The sequence below is a fragment of the Capricornis sumatraensis genome, chromosome 4, assembly GCF_032405125.1.
Source record: "Capricornis sumatraensis isolate serow.1 chromosome 4, serow.2, whole genome shotgun sequence".
In the NCBI taxonomy this organism is placed as follows: Eukaryota; Metazoa; Chordata; class Mammalia; order Artiodactyla; family Bovidae; genus Capricornis; species Capricornis sumatraensis.
In genome coordinates this window covers 139,062,884-139,086,536 of record NC_091072.1, presented here as the reverse complement: position 1 = coordinate 139,086,536, position 23,653 = coordinate 139,062,884, and the positions used below count along the sequence as shown (strand labels likewise).

Genomic DNA, 23,653 nt, shown 5'->3' with positions numbered 1-23,653 from the left:
TTGGCAGGCAGATTCTTTACCACTGGACCATGAGGGAAATCCCCAGGTGAGGTCTTGAAGGGAAAAAGTAGAGAATATGAGGGAGGCCAAAGACACATCCTTGCTGAGCTTAGGAGACTGGAAAGAACTTGCTAGTATAAGGAAGAAAAGCCTGTAAAACAAGCAAATTCTTGGAGAGGACGTAGAAGGACCAGATTTGTACAGCATCGTGGAGGCCTCTGGAGGAGAAAAACTTGAAGTAGGAAGAGGTATTCAGCAATTTTAAATAAGGCAGAGAATTCAAGATGTTTGTGTGTGTTAGTCACTTAGTCATGTCAACTCTTTGCAACCCCATGGACTATAGTCTGCCAGCCTCCTCTGGCCATGGAATTCTCCAGCAAGAATACTGGAGTCGGTTGCCAGTTCTTTCTCCAGGGTATCTTCCTGACCCAGGGATTGAACCCAGGTCTCTTGCAGGCAGATTCTTTACCATCTGAGCTATAAATAGGCCAAGAAATTTTATGGTTAGAAGTTATTGGTGCCCTGTAAGAAAATAATGAGGGATAGAAATAAATTATTGTTGTTGTTCAGTCACTAAGTCATGTCTGACTCTTTGTGACCCCAGGGAGTATAACCTGCCAGGTAACTCTGTCCATGGAATTCCCTGGCAAGAGTACTGGGAAATGCTGGAGTTTGTTGCTTTTTCCTTCAATAGAGAATCTTCCCAGACAAGGGATGGAACCAACATTTCCTGCATTGGCAGGTGGATTTTTTTTTTTTTTTTAACCACTGAGCCACCAGGGAAGGCTAGAAATAAATTACAATAATGTGAAGAATTTCTCTCTTGGTAAATTTGAGAATTAAAGGAAGGAGTGAGATGGGATCATTACTTAAAGGGAAGTTCAGTTCAATTCAGTCGCGCAGTCATGTCCAACTCTTTGTGACCCCATTATTTTGGGGTCAAACATTTTTCGTTTTTAAACTGAGTGGGAGGAGATTCCCTGGTTGTCCAGTGATTAGGTCTCCATGATCCCCTGCAGGGGGTACAGGTTTAATCTCTGGTTGGGAACTAAGATCCTGCATGCCATGCAGCATGATCAAAATAGAAAATAAAATATAAACTGAGTAGGGCAGTTTTGGGCTGCATTGTGTGGCTTGTGGGATCTCAGTTCTGTGACCATGGATTGACCCCAGGCCACAGTGGTAATGAAAGCCCAGAATCTTAACCAACTGAATAGGAAAATGAGTATATTCATAGTCAAAGGAGAAGGACAAATGAAGAGGGAGAGATGGAGGATACAAGATGTATTAGTCAACTTGGGCTGCCATAACAAAATACCATAGCCTTGCAGCTTAATCAACAGGAATTATTTTCTTATAGCTCTGGAGGCTGAGAAATCTCAGATCAAAGTATGGGCCCATTCAGTTTTTGGTGAGGGCTGTCTTCCTGATTTTCAGTCAGTCACCTTCTGGCTGCAGTCTCACAAGGTGGAAAGAGCAAGGGAGGGTGCTCTCTGTTGTCTCTCTTACAAGGATACTAATCCTGTCATATCAGGGCCTTATGACTTCATTTAACCTTAATTACCTCCTAACAGGCCCTGTCTCCAAATACAATCTTACTGGAAATTAGAGTGTCAACCTACTAGATTTCAGAAGGATGCATTCATAGCACAGTTCAGTTCATAGCACAAAAGGAAGAGGGGGTGGTTGATAGAGCATAATTCTAGAGAAAATATCAAAAGAGGACTGTAACATTGGTTATAGATATTAATATTCCCCTCTATTGCAGAAGAGGACAGTTTGTGATGAAAGGACATTTTTAGACACGATAGACATTTTGGGAGTTTGGATTAGATAGCCTTGATCCTCTTTGGAATACTGCCATCTCTACCTCCTCTGTCTGCTGCTGTCTACCTTTCAGAGTTGTTTAATAGTTACTTGAAATATTCTGTTCAGGATTTTTAGCTGTAATTAGTAGGAAAGACTGGATGGAGTGTGAGTGAGTATTAGTTGTTCAGTCATATCTGACTCTTTGTGACCCCATGGACTGTAGCCCACCAGGCTCCTCTGTCCATGGGATTCTCCAGGCAAGAATATTAGAGTGGGTTGCCATGCCCTTCTCTGGTGTATGGAGAGTACTTGCTCTGTTTTAACTGGAACCAGAGTCCCTCTGCGTAATCTTTAATGCTTTATCCAATCTTTTCCACTAGACTGGATGGTTACTGAGGGTAATGCCTGAGTATCCATAGCTCAGCATATCCAATACGGGATCTAGCATGTGATATTTAATATGTGATTTAAAGTTTACAAAAATCTGTATTCTACTCTGCTTTAATTATTTTTGTTACTATTTTTATTAAAGTACAAGATCATTTATGCTTATATAGCTTTCCAACCTTTGACAGGAGTTATCCTCATGTTTTAGATTATACTTTCAGTCTCTTTATGGTTGACACATGAGTTTATGGTTGACACATGCATTTTCATTTGGATTCCTACTTGTTTTACAGTGCTGAAACTTTTCTGCTGGAGAAATGTCTTCAGAATCAGAAAAGGATAAAGAGAGGCTCATTCAAGCTGCTAAAACATTCTTCTTTTACATGCAAGATCTTGCTTCCTTCACAAATGCACTCACCAAATTGTTCAACAGCAGTATGAGCACTCAGATCCTCTTGATGACTGTGAAAGAAGATGGTAATGTGAAGGCTGTCTTTGAACAAATGCTCAAAATTTTTAAGGAGATGCAGTCTGTGGTGGCAGCCAAGCAGGACCCAATGCAAAGTGAACCTTTAAGTTCCAAGATTGCAACAGCTATGTCCTCTGTGGTTGAGAAGAGTAACAATATAAGGGAGGTACAACAGTCAACCAAAGAAATGTTCAAAAATGTCCAGTTACCTATCATTGCCTCTGTGCTGAATAGCGGTAACATTCTTGAGAGTTTGGAATCTTCTCTTTTACTCTTGATGAAATATCCCATCATGAATCTCCAGTGAAGTGACTGCTACAGGAAAGAACAATCAGATGCCACTACATCTGAGAAAAGTCCAGGTCCATCCAAAGCCACTATAATAGATGCCTTGAAAAAGTTGCAGGATGCACTCAACATTGAGAATGCTAAGTATACCATTAAGTCAGCTGCAGATCAAATGGAACAGATTGTCAAAACTATGGGACCAATCTTAGAGGTCCTCCAAAAATCCATAAAAACTATGGAAACCAAGTTTTCTGTGTTTAAGAAACCCAGGAACTAGTAGGAGTGCAACAGAAGTATTCATGCTGGTCAGAAAACCAATTCAAATCATGCAAGTTTTCATAGTACTCCCTAAGACCCTCAATGCCCGACATGTGATCTATTGGGACATGAATTCAAAGAGTAGTCACCTGGCAAACCATGTACCTCAACTTTTGCTTTATTCAAATAAAAATAAATAGCCAAAGAAATCCTGCTTAAAATGGTGGTTCCTGAAAAGAATATATTGTTCAAAAAAAGCAAAATATGATATTATATTTGAGGATATTTTTAAACATTGTATTTCATCTTAAAGCATAATTGAAATAACCTTCAATTAATTTCTGCTGTTAGTAATCCTATTTCTAGTTTCTATAGTGCAAAGTCTAGGTAAATATATACATTATCACTAAATAATGTGTCCTAGGAAATAATTTATCTATTTTTGTCACCCATATACCAATTTCTGTACACTTCAGTGGCTTGCCTATCATAAGCCATCACTAAATAGCTTTGATATGATTTATCCAGAAGTAAAAAAGAATAATGAATGAGGAGTAATAGAATTTTCTTGCCTATGTGAGTAAGACCAAAGCAGATGAGTCAGTCTTTGTTTCCTACTGAGGTCTTATGATGAGGAGATATTAGAGGTTGAAAAATGAAAGTACTCTAACATTTTACACAGACATATAGACACACACAGACACACAGACTCTCATACACACACACAGACCTAACACTTGACCGAAACAGAAGTAAGATTTCTGAGATGTGCTTGATTGAATTGGGGGATAAAAGACAGATCCATTTGCCTGCCATAAAGTCTTGGGTTCTCATGAATTGCAAATGAGTGTATGCTCTCAAGATTGCCATATTTCCCTTTATATCTAATAGGAACTTTGTGAAGCACAAGAAAGGCAATTAAGGGCGCTAATTTTTCTTTTCAAGAAGTATGAAATTTACTATTCATTTTAAAAGCAGTTAACTCTAGTTCTCTTTTGGAATTTTCCTTTCTGAGAATACCAGATCTTTCCTCATTTAAATATTTTCTTGTTTAAAAATCTTAAATCCCATTTTCTCTTTCAAAAAAACAAATGCTTGCTTTTCATCTATATCTCAGAGGAACTAAGCAGCCTGGACTTTCAGAATTCATGGGTTTGGAACTAGCTTTCATCTTCACCCCCATTTAGCTCAATTAGTAGGGTCTTTAGAGACCTAGTGATTCCCCATCAACCCACTTATCTTGTCTACTCCCTGAAAGAAGAGTCGGAGAACATTCTTAGCTGGGAAGTTGGATTTGCACTTTTAAAAAACCTAATTGTTTGCACATAATGGGGATTCAATATATCTTTGATATTTGCTGGGTAATTAGATGTTTTACTTCTTTATCTTCACACACATATACTTGCTTTTTTAGCAAATGTGCTTAAATTTGCAGTGAAGGCTTAAAATCCAATTTGCCATAAAGTCCTCTGGAAATTAACATATGAGTTTAAATTCTAACTTTTGTGATAGTTTAGAAGAAATGTGTGTGCAACGCCCCATTACAGGCAGTAAGATTCCACTGACATCTTTCATTAACTTTCCCTTTTATTTCTTGCATTTCTGTGTTTTGTCCCATCTGAGACAGACAGGCTGGGACCTGGGATCCTTTGCTAGAGTCCTGCAGTACTTGGACCTAGACACACCTGTATGGGAAACTGTATGGGACTACAAATAACTGTGCATGGGTAGGTGAAATAAATTCTGGACCCAAAAGATACAAAGAAACCCAAAACCCAACTGCCACATCTGAAGAGCCCTGAGCAAAAACAGGGTACTGCACAAGCCCCCTGCACACACCACCACCTAAAGAGTGGGCAAAACACCTAAGCCACCCCTCTGGCCTGACCGGTAGACACATTCCTACCCTCACCCCACACAAGACTGTTCCTTGTCCTTCCCCTCTCTCAGGGAGCAAGCAAGCAAGGGAGCCTGTTGTTTGCTCTCAGGTTCCTCCTGCTGCTTCCCGGGTGGTTCAGAGGTTAAAGCATCTGCCTGCAATGCAGAAGACCCAGGTTTGATCCCTCGGTGGGGAAGATCCCTGGGAGAAAGAAATGGCAACCCACTCCAGTATTGCCTGGAGAATCCAATGGACTGAGGAGCCTGGTGGGCTACAATCCACAGGGTCGCAAAGAGTCAGACACAACTGAGCAACTTCACTTTCTTTCACTTTCCTCCTGCTGCAGCCGGGGTCCCAATAAAGTGATAGTGAAGTTGCTCAGTTGTATCCGACTCTGTGACCCCATGGACTGTGGCCTACCAGGCTCCTCCGTCCTTAGAATTTTCTAGGCAAGAGTCCTGGAGTGGATTGCCATTTCCTTCTTCAGGGGATCTTCATGACCCAGGGATCGATCTCGGGTCTTCTGCATTGAAGGCAGACGCTTTACCGTCTGAGCCACCAGGGAAGCACAATAAAGCCTTGCCTGAATTACTTGTCTGGTCTCTAGACAATTTCTGTTGATTGGGGACGGCAAAGAACCCTGGTTGATAACAAGACTACACTAGCTCGGACTTGAATGCTGATAAAATTCTCTAAAAAATAATAAAATTGAGAGCAGGGGAAAAAAATCTTTAAAGAAAATTTACACATTTAGTATGTCCTTCGGCTCATCAAATTCTTTGATGAAGAATTTGTCCTTTGCTAAAGATGCTTACTCCTTGGAAGGAAAGTTATGACAAACCTGGATAGCATATTAAAGAACAGAGACATTACTTTGCCAACAGAGTTCTGTCTAGTCAAGGCTATGGTTTTTCCAGTGGTCATGTATGGATGTGAGAGTTGGACTGTGAAGAAAGCTGAGTGCCAAAGAATTGATGCTTTTGAACTGTGGTGTTGGAGAAGACTTTTGAGAGTCCCTTGGACTGCATGGAGATCCAACCAGTCCATTCTAAAGGAGATCTGTCCTGGGTGTTCTTTGGAAGGACTGATGTTGAAGCTGAAACTCCAATACTTTGGCCACCTCATGTGAAGAGTTGACTCATTGGAAAAGACTCTGATGCTGGGAGGGATTGGAGACAGGAGGAGAAGGGGATGACAGAGGATGAGATGGCTGGACAGCATCACCGACTCGATGGACGTGAGTTTGAGTGAACTCCGGGAGTTGATGTACAGGGAGGCCTGGCGTGCTGCAATTCTTGGGGTTGCAAAGAGTCGGACATGACTGAGCGACTGAACTGGAAACTGAACTCAGGTATCTCTAATGTGTTCCTAATATTTGGGCTTTCCTGGTGGCTCAAACAGTAAAGACTATGCCTGCAATGCAGGAGACCCAGGTTCGATCCCTGGGTTGGCAAGTTGCCCTGGAGAAGAGAACGGCAACCCACTCTAGTATTCTTACCTGGAGAATTCCGTGGACAGATGAGCTCAAGTATTTCTGATGTGTTCCTAATATTTAGGATTGCTAAATAAAAAATAAGGGAAAGTCTTTGTATTCATTATAAAATTCCTTCAACTGAGATAGAAATTTTAATTCAAATTATTAAGGCAGAAATATAATTTATTGATTTATGTGATGAAAAAGCTCAGGGTATCCAGATTCAGACAGTTGGATCTAGGTGCACATAGGCTGTCGTCAGGATTCACTTTCTTTTTCATTCTGCTGCTCCTCTTTCATTGTGTTAGCTAGGGAAGTAAACTCTCTCTTTTCGGTGGCAAGCGAGCTGCTAGGGGCTCTAGGTTCATGTTCTGCTTTCACTAATCTCTGCTGAAATAAAAAAGGCCACTAGCCTATTCCCAGCCCTAATTCCAATAAAGTACACTAATTGTATCTCACAGGCTCCGAATGAGTCATTTTCTATCCAACATGACTCTTGTATCCATGGAGAAGAAATATACTTACAGGCCTACTCATAGGCAGTGGACTGAGGCAGTTCTATATCAGCTGATAGCTTGGCAGATTGATTCTCTATGGGTATACAGGGTGCCTTGACGGGAATAAAGCGAAAGAGTACAGGAGAGGCAAAACCACAAGCTTCCTTTATGCTCCACTTTTGGAAAAGATGATGACACTGGTCAAAAAGGAGAGAGAAGCAATAACTAGAGGAGTAGGGATGCACTTTCTGCTGGAAGCTGTGAAAACAAACAGAAAAAGAATTAGCCATGTTTTAGGGAACAGAGTTTTTGTTTTGTTTTGTTTTGTTTTTCCTAAAAAATCTACTTCATTTCTCCTTTGGTTTGTGTCTTAAACTTAGAAAATTTGTCACAAAAAAAATGAAACTACTGTTTTTTAACGGTGTGTAGTCTTTTTTAATAAGTTGACTTTTATTTTTTTTTCTGGCCACATCTTGTGGCATGTAGGATCTTAGCTCCCTGATGAAGAATCAAGCTTGCACCCGCTCCATTGGAAAAGCAGTGTTGTAACCACTGGACCACCAGGGAAGGACTGAAGCTAGTTACTTTTAAGAAATGTATTCTCTCTTAGATTTTTTAAATGACAATACAGGTCACTTATTTTGTAGACCATAAATTAGGTCCCAAGAGGATAGAAGGTGTACCTCAGGGTTGATGATAAAAGTTGATGGTAGAGATCTCCCAATTTTATGTCATTATTATCATCATCAACAGAATTATTACCATTGCTATTATCCTCATCTTCATCACCATTATGAAAGCTAACATTGTTTAAAGACTTATTCTGTTCTGGAATCTTTTTAAGCACTTGCTGTAAATTAACTCATTTAATCCACACAACAAAACTATGAGGTATTTATCCTCATTATCTTCATTTTTTATTTGATAAAGCTGTGACAGAGAGGTGAAGAAACTTGTCAAATGTCATGCATCTAGTATGCAGTGGAGGCAGCCATCACATTCAGGCAGTCAGGTTTGAGCTATATATATTTAAAACTTTTATTTATGTAGTTATTTATGGCTGTGCTGGGTCTTCGTTGCTGCATGCAGGCTTTCTCTGATTGCAGCAAGCAGGGCCTATTCTTCACTGTGGTGGCAAACTTCTCATGGCAGTGTCTTCTCTTGTGGAGCACCGCCTCTAGAGCACAGGTGCTTCAGTAGTTGTGCCCAGGCGTAGTCGCTTGGCTGCCTGTGGGCTCTTCCTGGACCAGGGGTCAAGCTGGTATCCTTTGCACCACAAGGCAGACTCTCAACTCTGTATTTTTAACCACTGTATGGTCTCTACATATATTGAATGTCCAGTCATTTTTTTTTGATTACAAGGTGAGCAAAAAGTATTCATACAATCCTGCTTGAAGGGTGTGTGTGTGTGTGTATGTGTGTATCTGCCTACATGGACACACACTTCACGGGAAAGGTTAGCAGACAGTAAGCTGTGGCTGATGAAAGCAATATTTATTATACTAATTGGGAAGAATACAATGGGATGAGAATATTGGATGAGATGGAGAATGGAAACCTTTAAAATATGCTCTAAAGAAAGAATGAAATCTCCTGTTCAACCAGTCTTTACTGATTATTAGTGTAGAAGGGGAGAAGGCAATGGCACCCCACTCCAGTACTCTTGCCTGGAAAATCCCATGGATGGAGGAGCCTGGTAGGCTGCAGTCCATGGGGTCACTGAGGGTCAGACATGACTGAGCGACTTCACTTTCACTTTTCACTTTCATGCATTGGAGAAGGAAATGGCAACCCACTCCACTGTTCTTGCCTGGAGAATCCCAGGGACAGCGGAGCCTGGTGGACTGCTATCTGTGGGGTCGCACGGAGTCGGACACGACTGAAGTGACTTAGCAGCAGCACCAGCAGTGTAAAGACATTGAGATAGAAAGCCATTCAGCTCTGTGATTGCCTCAGTATTTGACTATATCGTTTGATAGGATGACCAGATAATGGAGAAATATTTTCCCACCACTTTCATGTAACATATAAGATCCCTAGAGTTTCTAGGGACAAACAAATTAAGAATGCAAGCATATTTCTAAGCTTTTGTCAAAGTTTATGTTAAAATTGGACTATCTGAATTCTCAAAGGGACTAGGAGCCATTAATATCACTTTAGCAGGTCATTAGAATGATTCTTATGTGTTTTCTGTTTTGTTTTCTCTTCATTGAGACTAGAGATCACAGGGACCTCTAACCCCACCTTTTCTCAACTTTCTCATTTTTTCATGGAGTAAGATTCTACTGAAGAGTTGTCAGAAAATATTGATTGACAAGAAAACAATGTAACAGTGAAAGATCATGATTTGGGGGTGATTAGCTTTGGTAATCAAAGAGCCTCTTGATGAGGGTGAAGGGGGAGAGTGAAAGAGCCGGCTTAAGACTAAATATTAAAAAAACCTAAGATCATGGCATCTGGCCCCATTAACGTATGGCAAATAGAAGAGGACAAAGTGGAAGTAGTGACAGATTTCTTCTTCTTGAGTTCCAGAATCACTGTGGATGGTGACTGCAGCCATGAAATCAGGAGATGATTCTTTCTTGAAAAACCTAGACAGTGTGTTGAAAAGCAGAGACATTACTCTGCTGACAAAGGTCTGTATAGTCAAGGCTATCTATGATCTTCCCAGTGGCCATGTTCTGTTGTGAGAGCTGGACCATAAAGAAGGCAGAATGCTAAGGAATTTATGCTTTCCAACTGTGGTGCTGGAGAAGACTCCTGAAAGTCCCTTGGAGAGCAAGGAGATCAAACCAGTTAATCTTCAGGGAGATGAACCCTGAATATTCACTGGAAGGACCAATGCTAAAGCTGAAGCTCCAGTATTTTGGTCATCTGATGAGAGCAGATGACTGACGACTCATTGGAAAAGTCCCTGATGCTGGAAAAGATCAAGGGCAGAAGGAGAAGAAAGCATCAGAGGATGAGATGGCTGGATGGCATCATCAATGCAATGAACATGAACTTGGGCAAACTCTGGTAGATAGTGAGGGACAGAGAGGCCTGGTATGTTGCTGTTCATAGGGTTGCAAAGGGTCAGACATGACTGGGCAACTGAAAAACAACAACAAAGCTTTGGTATTGAAGCTTTACCCTTAGATGCTTGACTTTGATCATTTTTTGTTACTTTCACTTGGACTCAGTTTTCTCATCTGTAAAATGAGTTTTTTACATCCCTGGGTCAGGAAGATCCCCTGGAGGAAGGCATGGCAACTCTCTCCAGTATTCTTGCCTGGAGAATTCCAAGGACAGAGGAGCCTGGTGGGCTGCAGTCTATAGGGTTGCAAAGAGTCAGACATGACTGACGTAGCACCCAGGCATAGAGCCATTAACAAATGCCCAGCTCTCACTGGCTCCATCATCTGTTCTTCCCATCATGCTTTGTGGTCCATCTCCCAGATTCATTCCATTACTTATTCTTCCATCCATTCATTTCAGATGGGCACTGTACTTCAAGAAAAGCATGATGTCACAAATTGGGTAAACTACTTTGGGATAATTGAAGCCCAGAGTAAAAGAAAATAGGAAGTAGTAAGTTAATAAAGGCTTTGGCATAGTCAATAAAGCAGAAATAGATGTTTTTCTGGAACTCTCTTGCTTTTTCCATGATCCAGCGGATGTTGGCAATGTGATCTCTGGTTCCTCTGCCTTTTCTAAAACCAGCTTGAACATCAGGGAGTTCACGGTTCACGTATTGCTGAAGTCTGGCTTGGAGAATTTTGAGCATTACTTTACTAGCATGTGAGATGAGTGCAATTGTGCAGTAGTTTGAGCATTCTTTGGCATTGCCTTTCTTTGGAATTGGAATGGAAATGGACCTTTTCCAGTCCTGTGGCCACTACTGAGTTTTCCAAATTTGCTGGCATATTGAGTGCAGCACTTTCACAGCATCATCTTTCAGGATTTGAAACAGCTCAACTGGAATTCCATCACCTCCACTAGCTTTGTTCGTAGTGATGCTTTCTAAGGCCCACTTGACTTCACATTCCAGGATGTCTGGCTCTAGATGAGTGTTCACATCATCATGATTATCTGGGTCGTGAAGATCTTTTTTGTACAGTTCTTCCGTGTATTCTTGCCACCTCTTCTTAATATCTTCTGCTTGTGTTAGGTCCATACCATTTCTGTCCTTTATCGAGCCCATCTTTGCATGAAATGTTCCCTTGGTATCTCTAATTTTCTTGAAGAGATTTCTAGTCTTTCCCATTCTGTTGTTTTCCTCTATTTCTTTGCATTGATTGCTGAAGAAGGCTTTCTTATCTCTTCTTGCTATTCTTTGGAACTCTGCATTCAGATGTTTATATCTTTCCTTTTCTCCTTTGCTTTTCACCTCTCTTCTTTTCACAGATATTTGTAAGGCCTCCCCAGACAGCCATTTTGCTTTTTTGCATTTCTTTTCCATGGGGATGGTCTTGATCCCTGTCTCCTGTACAATGTCACGAACCTCGTTCCATAGTCCATTCTGCAAGAGATCAACCCTGGGATTTCTTTGGAAGGAATGATGCTAAAGCTGAAGCTCCAGTACTTTGACCACCTCATGCGAAGAGTTGACTCATTGGAAAAGACTCTGATGCTGGAAGGGATTGGGGGCAGGACGAGAAGGGGACGACTGAGGATGAGATGGCTGGATGGCATCATGGACTCAATGGACGTGAGTCTGAGTGAACTCCGGGAGATGGTGATGGACAGGGAGGCCTGGTGTGCTGCAATTCATGGGGTCACAAAGAGTCGGACACGACTGAGCGACTGAACTGAACTGAACTGAAGTTAATAAAATAAAGATGAAAGTCACTTAGTTGTATGACTCTAGGCCAGAATACTGGAGTGGGTAGCCATTTCCTTCTCCAGGGGATCTCCCCAACCCAGGGATCAAACTCAGGTCTGCCACATTGCAGCGGATTCTTTACCTGCTAAGTCACAAGGGAAGCCCGAGAATACTGGAGTGGGAAGCTTATCCCTCTCCAGCAGATCTTCCTAACCCAGGAATCAAACCAGTTTCTCCTGCATTGCAGGCGAATTCTTTACCAACTGAGCTAACAGGGAAGCCATGGTAATGGTAATAGTAACTTATGGTTCTAAGAGCTTTTGCATGGACTCATTCATTTTCTATTCACCAGAATCTTATAAGGTAGGTTTTGTTTTTTTTTTTAAATTATTCCCATCTTACATATGAAGGAAATGAGGCACAGAGAGAATAAGCCATTTGCCTGTATTCTCACTGCTAGTAACTGGCAAGAGTAACATGTAAACCCACGCTGACTGCAAACAATTGACTATATTTTTTCTAGAAGCATACTTAAGAATTTTAATTATGTGAAAGATTTTAACAAATAAACCACACTTCTTTGTGAATCCAATAATACAGAACAGAGCATGTATTTGTGTGTCTACAGATTTTTGGCACCGATTATTTTGCTGAAAGAAGCAACATTTAAGGACAAACACCTAACATAATGTATTTTGAGTCTTCCAATGTGCATGAAAACATCTGTTTCTATGGTAACAAGTATAGGTCACACGAGGGGTGGGAGAAGAATTAGAAGGAAAAGCTGTTCATTTATACCGTCTTTTAACAAGTTTTCTTCTGCAACTTTACTTCCTTCAGTGTAGTATGCTACCAATTTGACCTCATGACTCTCTGAAGGCGACAGATTCTTGGGAACTCTTTGAACCTGAGAACTTCAGTTACAAGTTAATGGAAGCAGTTTTGAAATACATTGAAGGACTGAGGAAGCTCTGCTCTTTAATCTACTGTCTTGTCATTGGGAGAAACGCAGTGTCCCAGGCTGACCCATTTTAAAAGCCTTCATCTTGTTTTTTTGCATATTGCATCTGGCAGATTAAGAGGGAACTGGAAAAGAAACGTAACTCACCAGCTCAAATGGGACTTTTTAGGATATAAAATAATGGGACTTCCCTGGTGGTCCAGTGGTTAAGACTCGGAGCTTCCAGTGCAGGGGATCTGGGTTTGATCCCTCGGTGGAGAACTAGGATCCCACATGCCACAGGGCACAGCCAAAAGAATAAATAAATACAAATAATATATAGACTAGTTTATGGCTTCTGCTGGTGAAAAAATTGAAAGAATAGAAAGGAGTCCAGTTTCATGAGGAATTAGATACTGTGAATTCCCCAGGCTGAGGTTAGTGATTATCCAGGTGATTGGCCAGTAGTGATGTGGACAACACCAGCCATCTAGAAAAACAGGGCTTGAGAGTCCACTGACCTTCCTCCCTTTTCCCAGTGAAGGACTCCCAGATAAGAAACACATGCCATCTCCCTCCTCCCACTGTTCATGTTTGCATCAGTCTAATACTGCTCCAGGATGTTGGGATAAGCAGAGTGTTGCTTATCAGTTAATAGAAATGATTTCAGAAACTTGAGTATTCCCCTGGTGGCTCAGATGGTAAAGAATCTGCCTGCAATGCAGAAGATCTGAGTTTGATCACCGAGTTGGGAAGATCCCTTGGAAAAGCGAGTGGCTAGGCTGAACACCCAAGAATTGATGCTTTCACATTGTGGTGCTGGAGAAGACCGTTTAGAGTCCCTTGGGCAGCAAAGAGATCAAATCAGTCAATCCTAAAGGAAATCAACCCTGAATATTCACTGAAGTTCCAACTCATTGGAAAAGACTCTGATGCTGGGAAAGATATAAGGCAGGAGGAGAAGGGGGTGACAGAGGATGAGATGGTTGGATGACATCACCAGCTCAATGGACATGAGTTTGAGCAAACTCCTGGAGGTAGTGAAGGACAGGGAAGCCTAGCATGCTGCAGTCCTTAGGTTTGGAAAGAGTCGGACACTGCTTAGGGACTGAACAAAGAACAACAAAAAATTTTGGGCTTCCCAGGTGGTGCTAGTTGTAAAGAAGCCACCTGCCAATGCAGGAGACACAAGGGACACAGGTTTGATCACTAAGTTGGGAAGGTCCCCTGGAGAAGGAAAGGCAACTCACTCCAGTATTCTTGCCTGAAGAATTTCGTGGATGGAGAAGCCTGGCGGGCTATAGTCCATGGGACCATAAATAGTCGGACATGATTGTGTGACTGAGCACACAGCACAGGAAAGACTTCAGAAAGAGCTTTTCCACTAGGGAATAAAAACCTCAAGAAACAAGAACAAAATCAAAAACACTGCAGTGAATAGCTGAAAATATTCTGGAGTCTTTCAAATTTTTTTTTTTTTTAATGTATAACTAACTGATAGAGATAGGTGAATAGTAGCAAAACTGCGGTAGTTCCTCAGTCATATTCGACTCTTTATGACCCCATGGACTGTAGCCCACCAGGTTCCTCTCTCCATGGGATTCTCCAGGCAAGAACACTGGAGTGAGTTGCCATGTCCTCCTCCAGGAGTTCTCCCCAACCCAGGGATCGAACCCAGGTCTCCTGCATTGCAGGCTGATTCTTTACCAGTGGAGCTACCAGGGAAGCCCAGTAGCAGAGCTACCTATCTCAGATGATGAGAACGAAGCCACAGTATTCCAGGCAGATGCAATTCCGGAGAATCCTGGAACCTGGCTATGGATATTCTTATGTATTATCAAAAGCTCACTATTTTATTCACATTCTGCCCTAGTTTTTCATTCTTCTCTATAAACATTAATCTCTTGGGTCTGTGGAGCAGAAACACATGCCATTCATTATTGCTATCTTCCCTGCCGGCAAGGAGAGAAGGGTGTGGATGAAAGTCGTGGTAGAACACCTCTCCCTTCGTCTGTGTTTACAAATAGGCCAGAGTGAGCAGGATCTTGGCTTTGGCGGGGATGCCAGTTTGAAGACTGTTGGAATGCTCCAGCCTTAACATGTTGAGAAATGCTGATGGGCTGAATTATTCGCAGTAGCCATGATGATGGAGAAGAGGAAGAGTGGGGGATATTTCAAAGGTAGACACTGTAGCTGAGTTACAGCTGACTTTGTAAACGAACACACACGTGGATCAGGATGGTCTTCCTCTCTCTGAATCAAACAGGGCACAGCCTTTGCTATAGAATTTTCACTGCATTTGTTCCGTCAAATGACCGTGGCTGGCAACATACAGGGATAAAATGGAATCAGTCACATGTGTTTCTATAAAAGAGCTTAACACATGTTTATATTGTGATAACTAATTTCTCTTACTTCAGTTCATTGTTCATGGTATCACCAGTTGTTCTGTTATTTAGTTGCCAAGTTGTGTCTGACTCCTTGCAATCCCATGAACTGCAGCACACTAGGCCTCCCTGTCCCTCCCCATCTCCTGGAGTTTGCCCAAGTTCATCTCCATTGAGTCGGTGATGCCATCCAACCATCTCATCCTCTGTCTCCCTCTTCTCCTCCTGCCTTCAATCTTTCCCAGCATCAGGGCTCTTGCTAAAATACTGATCTGACTGATACTCCACTTCTTACAGACTCTAATGATTTCTCACTGCTTACGGCATGAAGTTTGAAAATCCTTGGCATGAAATACAAGAGTTTTTACAAACTGGCCCTGTCAGATCTCTCCAGCCCAAATCCATTTCCTACTCCCTTTCTACTCCTGGCTTCTTCCTACATCTTACACTCTGGTTGTCCAAAATCTTGAAATTTACCTGAAGATACCAGATTGTTTGAAATCTCTGAAATTCAGTATATGCTTTTTCTGCTTGAAATGACTTTTTATCTCGTCCTTACTAAAAGCCAATATACATATTTTTGGCCTTTCCCCTACAAGCCCACTCGGAAAATAAATTTTATAAAAGAATAGTGATGCAGAAAACAAATTTATGGTTACCAGGGGGGAAATGGGGGAAGAGATAAATTGGAAGATTGGGGTTGACTTATATGCAGTGTGTGTGTGAGTCGAATCAGGCATGTCCAACTTTTTTTGACCCTACAGACTGTAGCCTGCCAGGCTCTTCTGTCCACAGGGATTCTCCAGGCAAGAATACTGGAGTGGGTTGCCGTGCCCTCCTCCAGGGGATCTTTCCAATCCAGGGATCAAACCCAGGTCTCTCATATTGCAGGCAGATTCTTTACCAACTGAGCTACTAGGGAAGCCCCCACATACACATTACTATATATAAAACGGTAACTAATAAGGACCTATTGTTCAGCACAGGGAACTCTACTTAGTACTCCGTAATAACCTTTATGGGAAAAGAATCTGAAAAAGAGTAGATATATGTGTATGTATAACCGATTCACTTTACTGTACACCTGAAACTAACACAACATTATAAATCAACTATACTCCAATAAAACTTTTTTAAAAAAGAAAAAAATTTAAAATTACTTTTTGGACAAGATTAAAAAAAATTAGTGGCCTGTGATCCTAGTAATGTATGAGGTTAATTGCTCAGTCATGTTCAACTCTTTGTAACCCGATGGATTGTAGCCTGCCAGGCTCCTCTGTCCATGGGGATTTTCCTAGCAAGAATACTGGAGTGGGTTGCCATGCCCCTCTCCAGGGGATCTTCCCAATCTGGGTCTCCCGCATTGCAGGTGGTCTCCTTACCAACTGAGGCGCTAGGGAAATCCTGATCCTGGTTACAGTAAATTGAATTTGGATCAATAACAATACCTTTTAGCAGCTGACAGTTGTACGTGCTTTGGTTCCCATTTGACAGCAATTGCAACCAATTCCCTCTTGGATGGTAGCTCGCATTGACCACTTTAAACAGCTCATAGGGAGGGACCAAGACCTCCTTCTTGAGAGAGAAGTCTTGTACTGGTGCCCCCAGGCAGGTCAACATGGTAAATAGAGTTTGGTTCCCAAACCTCTGTGCCTGTTCTGTTGCTGGGGAGGTGGAGAGGAATTGGCCAAAGCGAACGATGGCACCCACGGGGGCTTGCAAGTGAACGCCCTTCAACTCATGCTGCACCTCGTAACACAGAGAGTCTTTCCTTGAGACAATCTCTTTCCTCAGCAGCTGGATTGCTGAGGTCAGGAAGTAGTGCAGATATTTGAAACGGAATGAATGTTTATACTGCTGCGGAGACCCAGCAGCACGGGCCATGGCTCTGGAGAAGTCTAAGTGAACTCTGTCGTCCGATAAATAAACCGAGATAGCCACAGCATGTGTAATAGTCATGTTCCCGGGGAGAGATTTTTCTTGGTTCAACCAGTTTAAGTGTGTTTGCTGCCAGACTTTGCGGTAATGCTTACTGGATTCTAGTTCTTCCATGAAATAATCCCCTTGAAGCAGCATCTCCATGACTTGTTGGCTGCAGCCTCGGTACTGATCATCAAAGGAATTTGGTGCCAAGTCAAAGTCGATTTTAACTGCAATCTATAAGGAAAGAATTTCACATGCTAGCAAGGTAATTCTCAAAGTCTTTCAGGCTAGGTTTCAACAATACATGAACCAAGAACTTCAAGATGTACAAACTGAATCTGGCAAAGGCAGAGGAATCAGAGATCAAATTGCCAACATCTGCTGGATCATAGGAAAGCAAGAGAATTCCAGAAAAACATCTGCTTCACTGACTATGATAAGCCTTTGACTGTGTGGATCACAACAAACTGGAAAATTCTTAAAGAGATGGGAATACCAGACCACCTTACCTGCCTCCTGAGAAACCTGTATGCAGGTTAAGAAGCAACAGTTAAAACTGGACAAGATTGAGTGACTGAACAACAATAAGGAAAGAAGAATCTTGATTATAATTTTTCAAATCAGATGGCGAATGTTGTTGACCTGAAATAAATAGATCGCCAGGTATTTCTCTAGCAAAGATATGTTTATTCAGGGTCAGCAAAGAGCTGCAATTCAGGGTTTGTAACCATGGTGCAACATGTACAGGTCCTCACAAGGCAAGGGGAGTAAACACTTTCCTAGAGAAGAAAGGGAAGATGGGAGGATATAGTAAACAGAGTTCATGGCTTTTCATTGGCCCAGTCCTTGCCAGGAAAGGGGCTTCCCTGATGCTCAGTTGCTAAAGAATCCGCCTGCAATGCAGGAGGCCCTGGTTCGATTCCTGGGTTGGGAAGATCCCCTGGAGAAAGGATAGGGTACCCACTCCAGTATTCTTGGGCTTCCCTTTTGGCTCAGTTGGTAAAGAATCCGCCTGCAATGTGGAGACCTGGGTTCGATCCCTGGGTTAGAAAGATCCCCTGAAGAAGGGAAAGTCTACCTACTCCAGTATCCTGGCCTGGAGAATTCCATGACTATATAGTCCGTGGGGTTGCAAAGAGTCGGACATGACTGAATGACTTTCACACTCACTTTGCAAGGAAAGAAGAGGTGCTTCTCTTCTTCCTGTTGGGCTCTACTATCCCGGGAGCAGGGCTTCCCCAAAAGAATCCATCTGCAATGCAGAAGACAACGGAGATGCTGGTTTGATCCCTGGGAAGATACCCTGGAAAAGGAAATGGCAACCTACTTTTGCCTGGGAAATCCCATAGACGGATGTGCCTGGTGGGCTACAGTACAAAGGGTCGCAAAGAATTGGACAGGACGACTAAGCGCATGAATACACCACAGCCACAAACACACACACATCCCGGGAGTAAGAGCTCCCCGTTCTGGTCTTCTGACTCTATTTAATTGATGTTTCTGTTTGTTTGTTTTTTTAAATTTTGCAGTGTGGTAGCTGATTGGCTTTATTTGCTATACTCTTTAAGACCAAGTCATCTCCTCAAGATCAGTATCTGCTGAAATTAGTTTCACTCATAATCATTACCCTGCTCCAGACCTTCCTGTGTTTGTGACCCATGTTAGATATTGAATTTAGTTTGACAAATATTACTAAAACCACCAATATCCTCATCCCCCACAGAGAAAGTAACTCTTCTGTATCACTGCAAAGTCTTTTTGTACAGTGAGTATTTTGAAGAAACAATAATAATCTTAAAGTTTAATTATACTTTCTGTTTCTTCTCCTACCCCTTCACATTCTCACATTGATGTTATAGGGAATATTTCTTTATACTTAAAGAACACTTAAAGACTATAATAGAAGTCTTTGGGACTTCCCTGGTGGTCCAATGGTTAACACTCTGCATCTTCACTGCAGGAAGCACAGTTTGGATCCCTGGTCATGGAACAAAGATCCCTCATGCCATTCACTGAGGGCAAAACAAAATCAAAACCAAACCAAACCAAAACGACAAAAAATGACTTCAGTGATGAGTGATGCTGAGTTCTCTACGGGGGCTATGACAAACCTCTCCTCTGCCCAGGACTTGAAATAAGAAGGCTAACATACAGTTTTTGCTATTGAATGAGAACCTGTTGGAACATCCATCTTTAGGTCTGATGGCTGCTGGGCTTGTTAAGGGTAAACCCCAGAATGAGTTGACTTGCCCCCTTAGCTGCAGGCAATATTGGATTGCAGCCTGTCCAGGTGGGATTCTTGTTATGGAGGAACACATAACTCATGCCTTTTGCCATGGGGCTAACTCCCAGGAGGAAGAGGAGCAGAGTCAAATGCAGTATACCCAGTTATTCTTCCTGACACTACCAGTCAAGTAAATCTGCCTGCTTCCAGGGGAGCAGAGTGAGGAAAGAGCTGGACAGAAGTCAGTAAGATTCCTGGGAAAGTCCTTCCTCTTGTTAATAGAAACCAGGAGTGGGAAAAAGGCATTCTCTCATAGGGAGCCAAAGGAATATTACTTATTGATATCTAGTGCATATTAAGTTTGCCACAATAAAGTTAGTGACTTCAAAATACCTGGGCTTCCCTGGTGGCTCAGATAGTGAAGAGTCTACCTGCAATTTGGGAGACCCAGGTTCAATCCCTGGATCAGGAAGATCCTGTGGAAAAGGAAATGGCAGCCCACTCCAGTATTCTTGCTTGGAAAATTTCATGGGCAAAGGAGCCTGGTGGGCTATAGTCCATGAGGTCACAGAGACTCGGACATGACTGAGCGACTACTAACACTTTTTTACCTTCAAAATAAATGAATAAATAAATAGAAGTTAGAGATTTGAAGACAAGTTCATTAAGTATCATCCACCCATAACTGAAAGCCATATTTTTCAGTTATCTGAATTCCAAAATGTTTCCTTCTTGGCAAAGCAATGATGTTTTCTTAATAAATAGTACTTATTAAGGAACATATTAAGAGATAAAATTCCATCCAGTGAATGTCAACAGTGCAGCAGCTGCAACTAAAAAACATACCATTGGGTATTTTTGCTATGTTATTTATGGCAAGAAGTCAACTAGTTTATGTAAACTGGAACAAAAATTTAAGACTGCTTAAATGATTTTAACCAATGACTCTTCACAGCAGGTTTACAAATAGTTCTACAGAATATATCTAAGCCAAAAACAAAAGAAAAATACCTTTTGTCAAGCCTCATACACTCCAAAACTTTAATCTATTACTAGATGTCAAATGGGTATTCTGTTTTCTCTTAACATGAGGTCATACAGAACTTTATAATGCTTCTTTTGAGTTGATCTATATGAGATGGCTAGTGTCAGATAGCGAAAGTATTTGTTGTTCAGTTGTGCATGATGCTTTGCGACCCCATGGACTAGCTCACCAGGCTCCTCTGTCCATGGAATTCTCCAGGCAAGAATACTGAAGTATGTAACCATTCCCTTCTCCAGGGGATCTTCCCAACCTAGGGATTGAACCCAGGTCTCTGGCATTGCTGGCAGGATTCTTTACTGTCTGAGCCACCAGAGAAGCCAAAGCCAGAAAGACTTGGTTTATTTTGCATTATTTGTCCTACAGATGCAGTCTTTTATGCAGATTTTATAGAGAGTAAAAATTAATGTTGAGACTTCCCTGGTGGTTCAGTGATTAAGACTCCACACTTCTACTGCTGCTGCTGCTGCTGCTAAGTCGCTTCAGTCGAGTCCGATTCTGTGAGACCCCATAGATGGCAGCCCACTAGGCTCTCCCATCCCTGGGATTCTCCAGGCAAGAATACTGGAATGGGTTGCCATTTCCTTCTCCAATGTATGAAAGTGAAAAGTGAAAGTGAAGTTGCTCAGTAGTGCCGAACTCTTAGCGACCCCATGGAGTGCCGCCTACCAGGCTCTTTCTTCCATGGGATTTTCCAGGCAAGAGTACTGGAGTGGGTTGCCGTTGCCTTCTCTGCCACATTTCTACTGCACAGGTTCAAACCCGGGTCAGGGAACTAAGATCTCGCATGCTACCTGGGACAGCCAAAAAAAAAAAAAAAAACCACCAAAAAATCCAAAACAAAAAGTAATGCTATGTCTCTAGCTTGCATGTATGTATGCTAAGTTGCTTTACATGTCCAACTCTTTGTGAACCTATGGACTGTAGCCCACCAGGCTCCTCTGTCCATGGGATTCTCCAGCAAGAATACTGGAGTGGGTTGCCATTCCCTTCTCCAGGGGATCTTCCCGACCCAGGGATCGAACCTGGGTCTCCTGCATTGCAGGCAGATTCTTTATGGTCTGAGTCACTAGGAAGCCCCTATCCCAAGAAACTAAAGGTCATTTAAAGATTATCACCAGAAGGATGCTCCAACAGAGCCCTGATCATAAAGAGATCACCTCCTCCACCATAACTCACCGTGGGTCTCTGCAGACCAGAGCACAGCAGCAGGAGAAGAAGCTGCCCCCTCAGGAGCCAGATTCTTACCACAGAGGCTGCAGTATTTGCTAGAAGAATCCTTCTGCAACAATTGGTCAAGGGACAGTATTTGTTGGTGTGCAGAGCGCTTCTTTGCCCTCGCAGCTCCATCCTGAAATCAGCTTTCAAGATGCCCCTTTGAGGCTTTTCTCCTGGAGTAAGTCTCAGCAAGAACTCTCCTCTCCCACGTGTATCTCGAGACTTCTGTTGAACCAACTAGCAGTTTTTCCGAGGGAAGAATTCAACTTGCTCGTAAAGCTGGAACCGCTGTTGAACAGCCAGACATGTGCACCAAATAAGGGATTCTAAAGTGAACTCAAGTTAGTTCCCAATTAAAAAAAAAAAAATCCTGGTCTTGTTTGTATGTGGGGAAATTCCAAAGGCTTATTAGGGGTCAAGCTCACCAGCTCAACCTTTAACTTCCTTAGCAAAGCAGGACAAGGCATGACCTATATGATGTTTGGGGTCAAACAGTATTATCTTGAGCTGCAGCCTCCCGTTGTGAGTGATATGACTGGCCGGTGCAGGTTCCTGGAAGCATGCCATTACAAGGAGGGCCTGTGTTGGGTTCATCTGGCACTGCTGATAGACCCCACCCAGAAGGGGCTGCCACAAAACAGAACAGTAGGGATACTGTCAAGACAAAGCCTCTCTTTGACTCACAGACTTAAGAGAACAAACACAGTTGCCAGGAGTGGGGGATGGGGGGAGTTAGGGGGTTTGGGATGGACATGTCCACACAGCTACATTTAAAATAGATAACCAACAAGAACCTACTGTAAAGCATAGGGAACTCTGCTCAATGTTAATGGCAGCCTGGATGGGAGGGGAATTTGGGGGAGAATGGATACATGTATGTGTATGATTGAGTCCCTTTGCTGTTCACCTGAAACTGTCACAGCATTAAGTGGCTATACTCCAATACAAAATATAAAGTTTAAAAAAACACAGTATCTGAAAAGTGCAAAAAAAAAAAAAAAAGAGGCTTCTCTCTGCTGCTTTTCCACCACACGCTTGAAATCGGCCACTCTAGAAATTATACCTGTTGGGGTCATAGATTGTCTATGTTTTTCTCTTCTAAAGGCATCAGATCCTCAATCCATGCTATTTCAGTCTGTAGTGAATCCAAATGACTTCTCTTAGAAAAGGAGCTGACAGTGTTCAATGACGTGGATCAAGAAGAGGTTGCAGGGTGCTAAGTTCATTCAGCACAAGTGCCCTATGAAACTATCTCTTTTAGTCACTTCCTTTTCTAGTCTGAACACCCTTCCTCTGTTCTCAGTCCTTTGTAGCATATCTGTTTTTCTTATGAATCTTTCCCAAACACACACTTTCTGATTCATATTTAACTGTGAAGGGAAATGAAATGTTGTTCTTGAAAATTCTTATTTTTTTCAAAAACTTAAAAATATTTTAAAGTTGAAACTTCTGATAATATCACAGCAGTTATGCCTCATCACCAAAGTTCAGAGTATCTAGAAAAGGATGTGAGGTTGGTTTATTTCTCTCTCAGTTCTTGTCTCAACACATCAAAAGTTTGGAACAGCAAACTAAACAGTTTAAAACAACAGACAAGTTATAGCTCAGTTACAGCCCAAGCAGACAAATCTTTTATTAAACAGACATTCCCAAGACATAGGAAAAGGTTAACCCCAAAGGCACCATGGTAATAATCCCTCTTGGCTTCCCCCTTCTTATACATCTTGTCTTCTCCCTTTGGTTGTGCCCTGTGCAAAATATGGCTTGTACCCACCACCAGTCAAGAAAGGGGATGCAAATGGGCATATGCTCAAGGCTAATTGACAACTGCAAGTTATATAATAACAGGATCCTGTATGTTTTCCCATAGTTCAGTCTGTTATAATCAGATGTACATGTATGTAGAATATTTATGAACCCTTAATGGGCTCCTAGCTCCCTAAAGTTACTTGAGGAAACAGCTGAACAGCAAGGGCACCTGTGCCAGAGCTGGAGAAGTCCCTGTGGTTAGTTTGTATCCACTGTGTGCAGAGAGAGCATATGCAGAAACTGGA

At 42.1% G+C, this 23,653-nt stretch overlaps 2 protein-coding genes across 3 annotated transcripts; one reads left to right on the top strand and one right to left on the bottom strand.

Annotated features, from left to right (window-relative positions):
- Positions 1–2,513: 2,513 nt before the first annotated feature.
- On the top strand, positions 2,514–3,230 carry C4H12orf60 (chromosome 4 C12orf60 homolog). Its single transcript, XM_068971503.1, is given in 1 exon segment — positions 2,514–3,230. A coding segment is annotated over 1 exon segment (717 nt).
- Positions 3,231–6,790: 3,560 nt separating this feature from the next.
- On the bottom strand, positions 6,791–21,833 carry ART4 (ADP-ribosyltransferase 4 (inactive) (Dombrock blood group)). 2 transcript variants are annotated; one of them, XM_068971321.1, is made up of 4 exons: positions 21,561–21,833; positions 17,620–17,631; positions 16,641–17,349; positions 6,791–7,319 (listed from the first exon to the last, which is right to left on the bottom strand). In XM_068971321.1, exons 1-4 carry the CDS (start codon positions 21,729–21,731, stop codon positions 7,228–7,230), a joined length of 984 nt encoding a protein of 327 aa, XP_068827422.1. In that variant the 5' UTR covers positions 21,732–21,833; the 3' UTR covers positions 6,791–7,227. The 2 variants fall into 2 exon arrangements, with proteins under 2 accessions (XP_068827422.1, XP_068827421.1); XM_068971320.1 differs by lacking the exon at positions 17,620–17,631.
- Between the last annotated feature and the right edge of the window lie 1,820 nt (positions 21,834–23,653).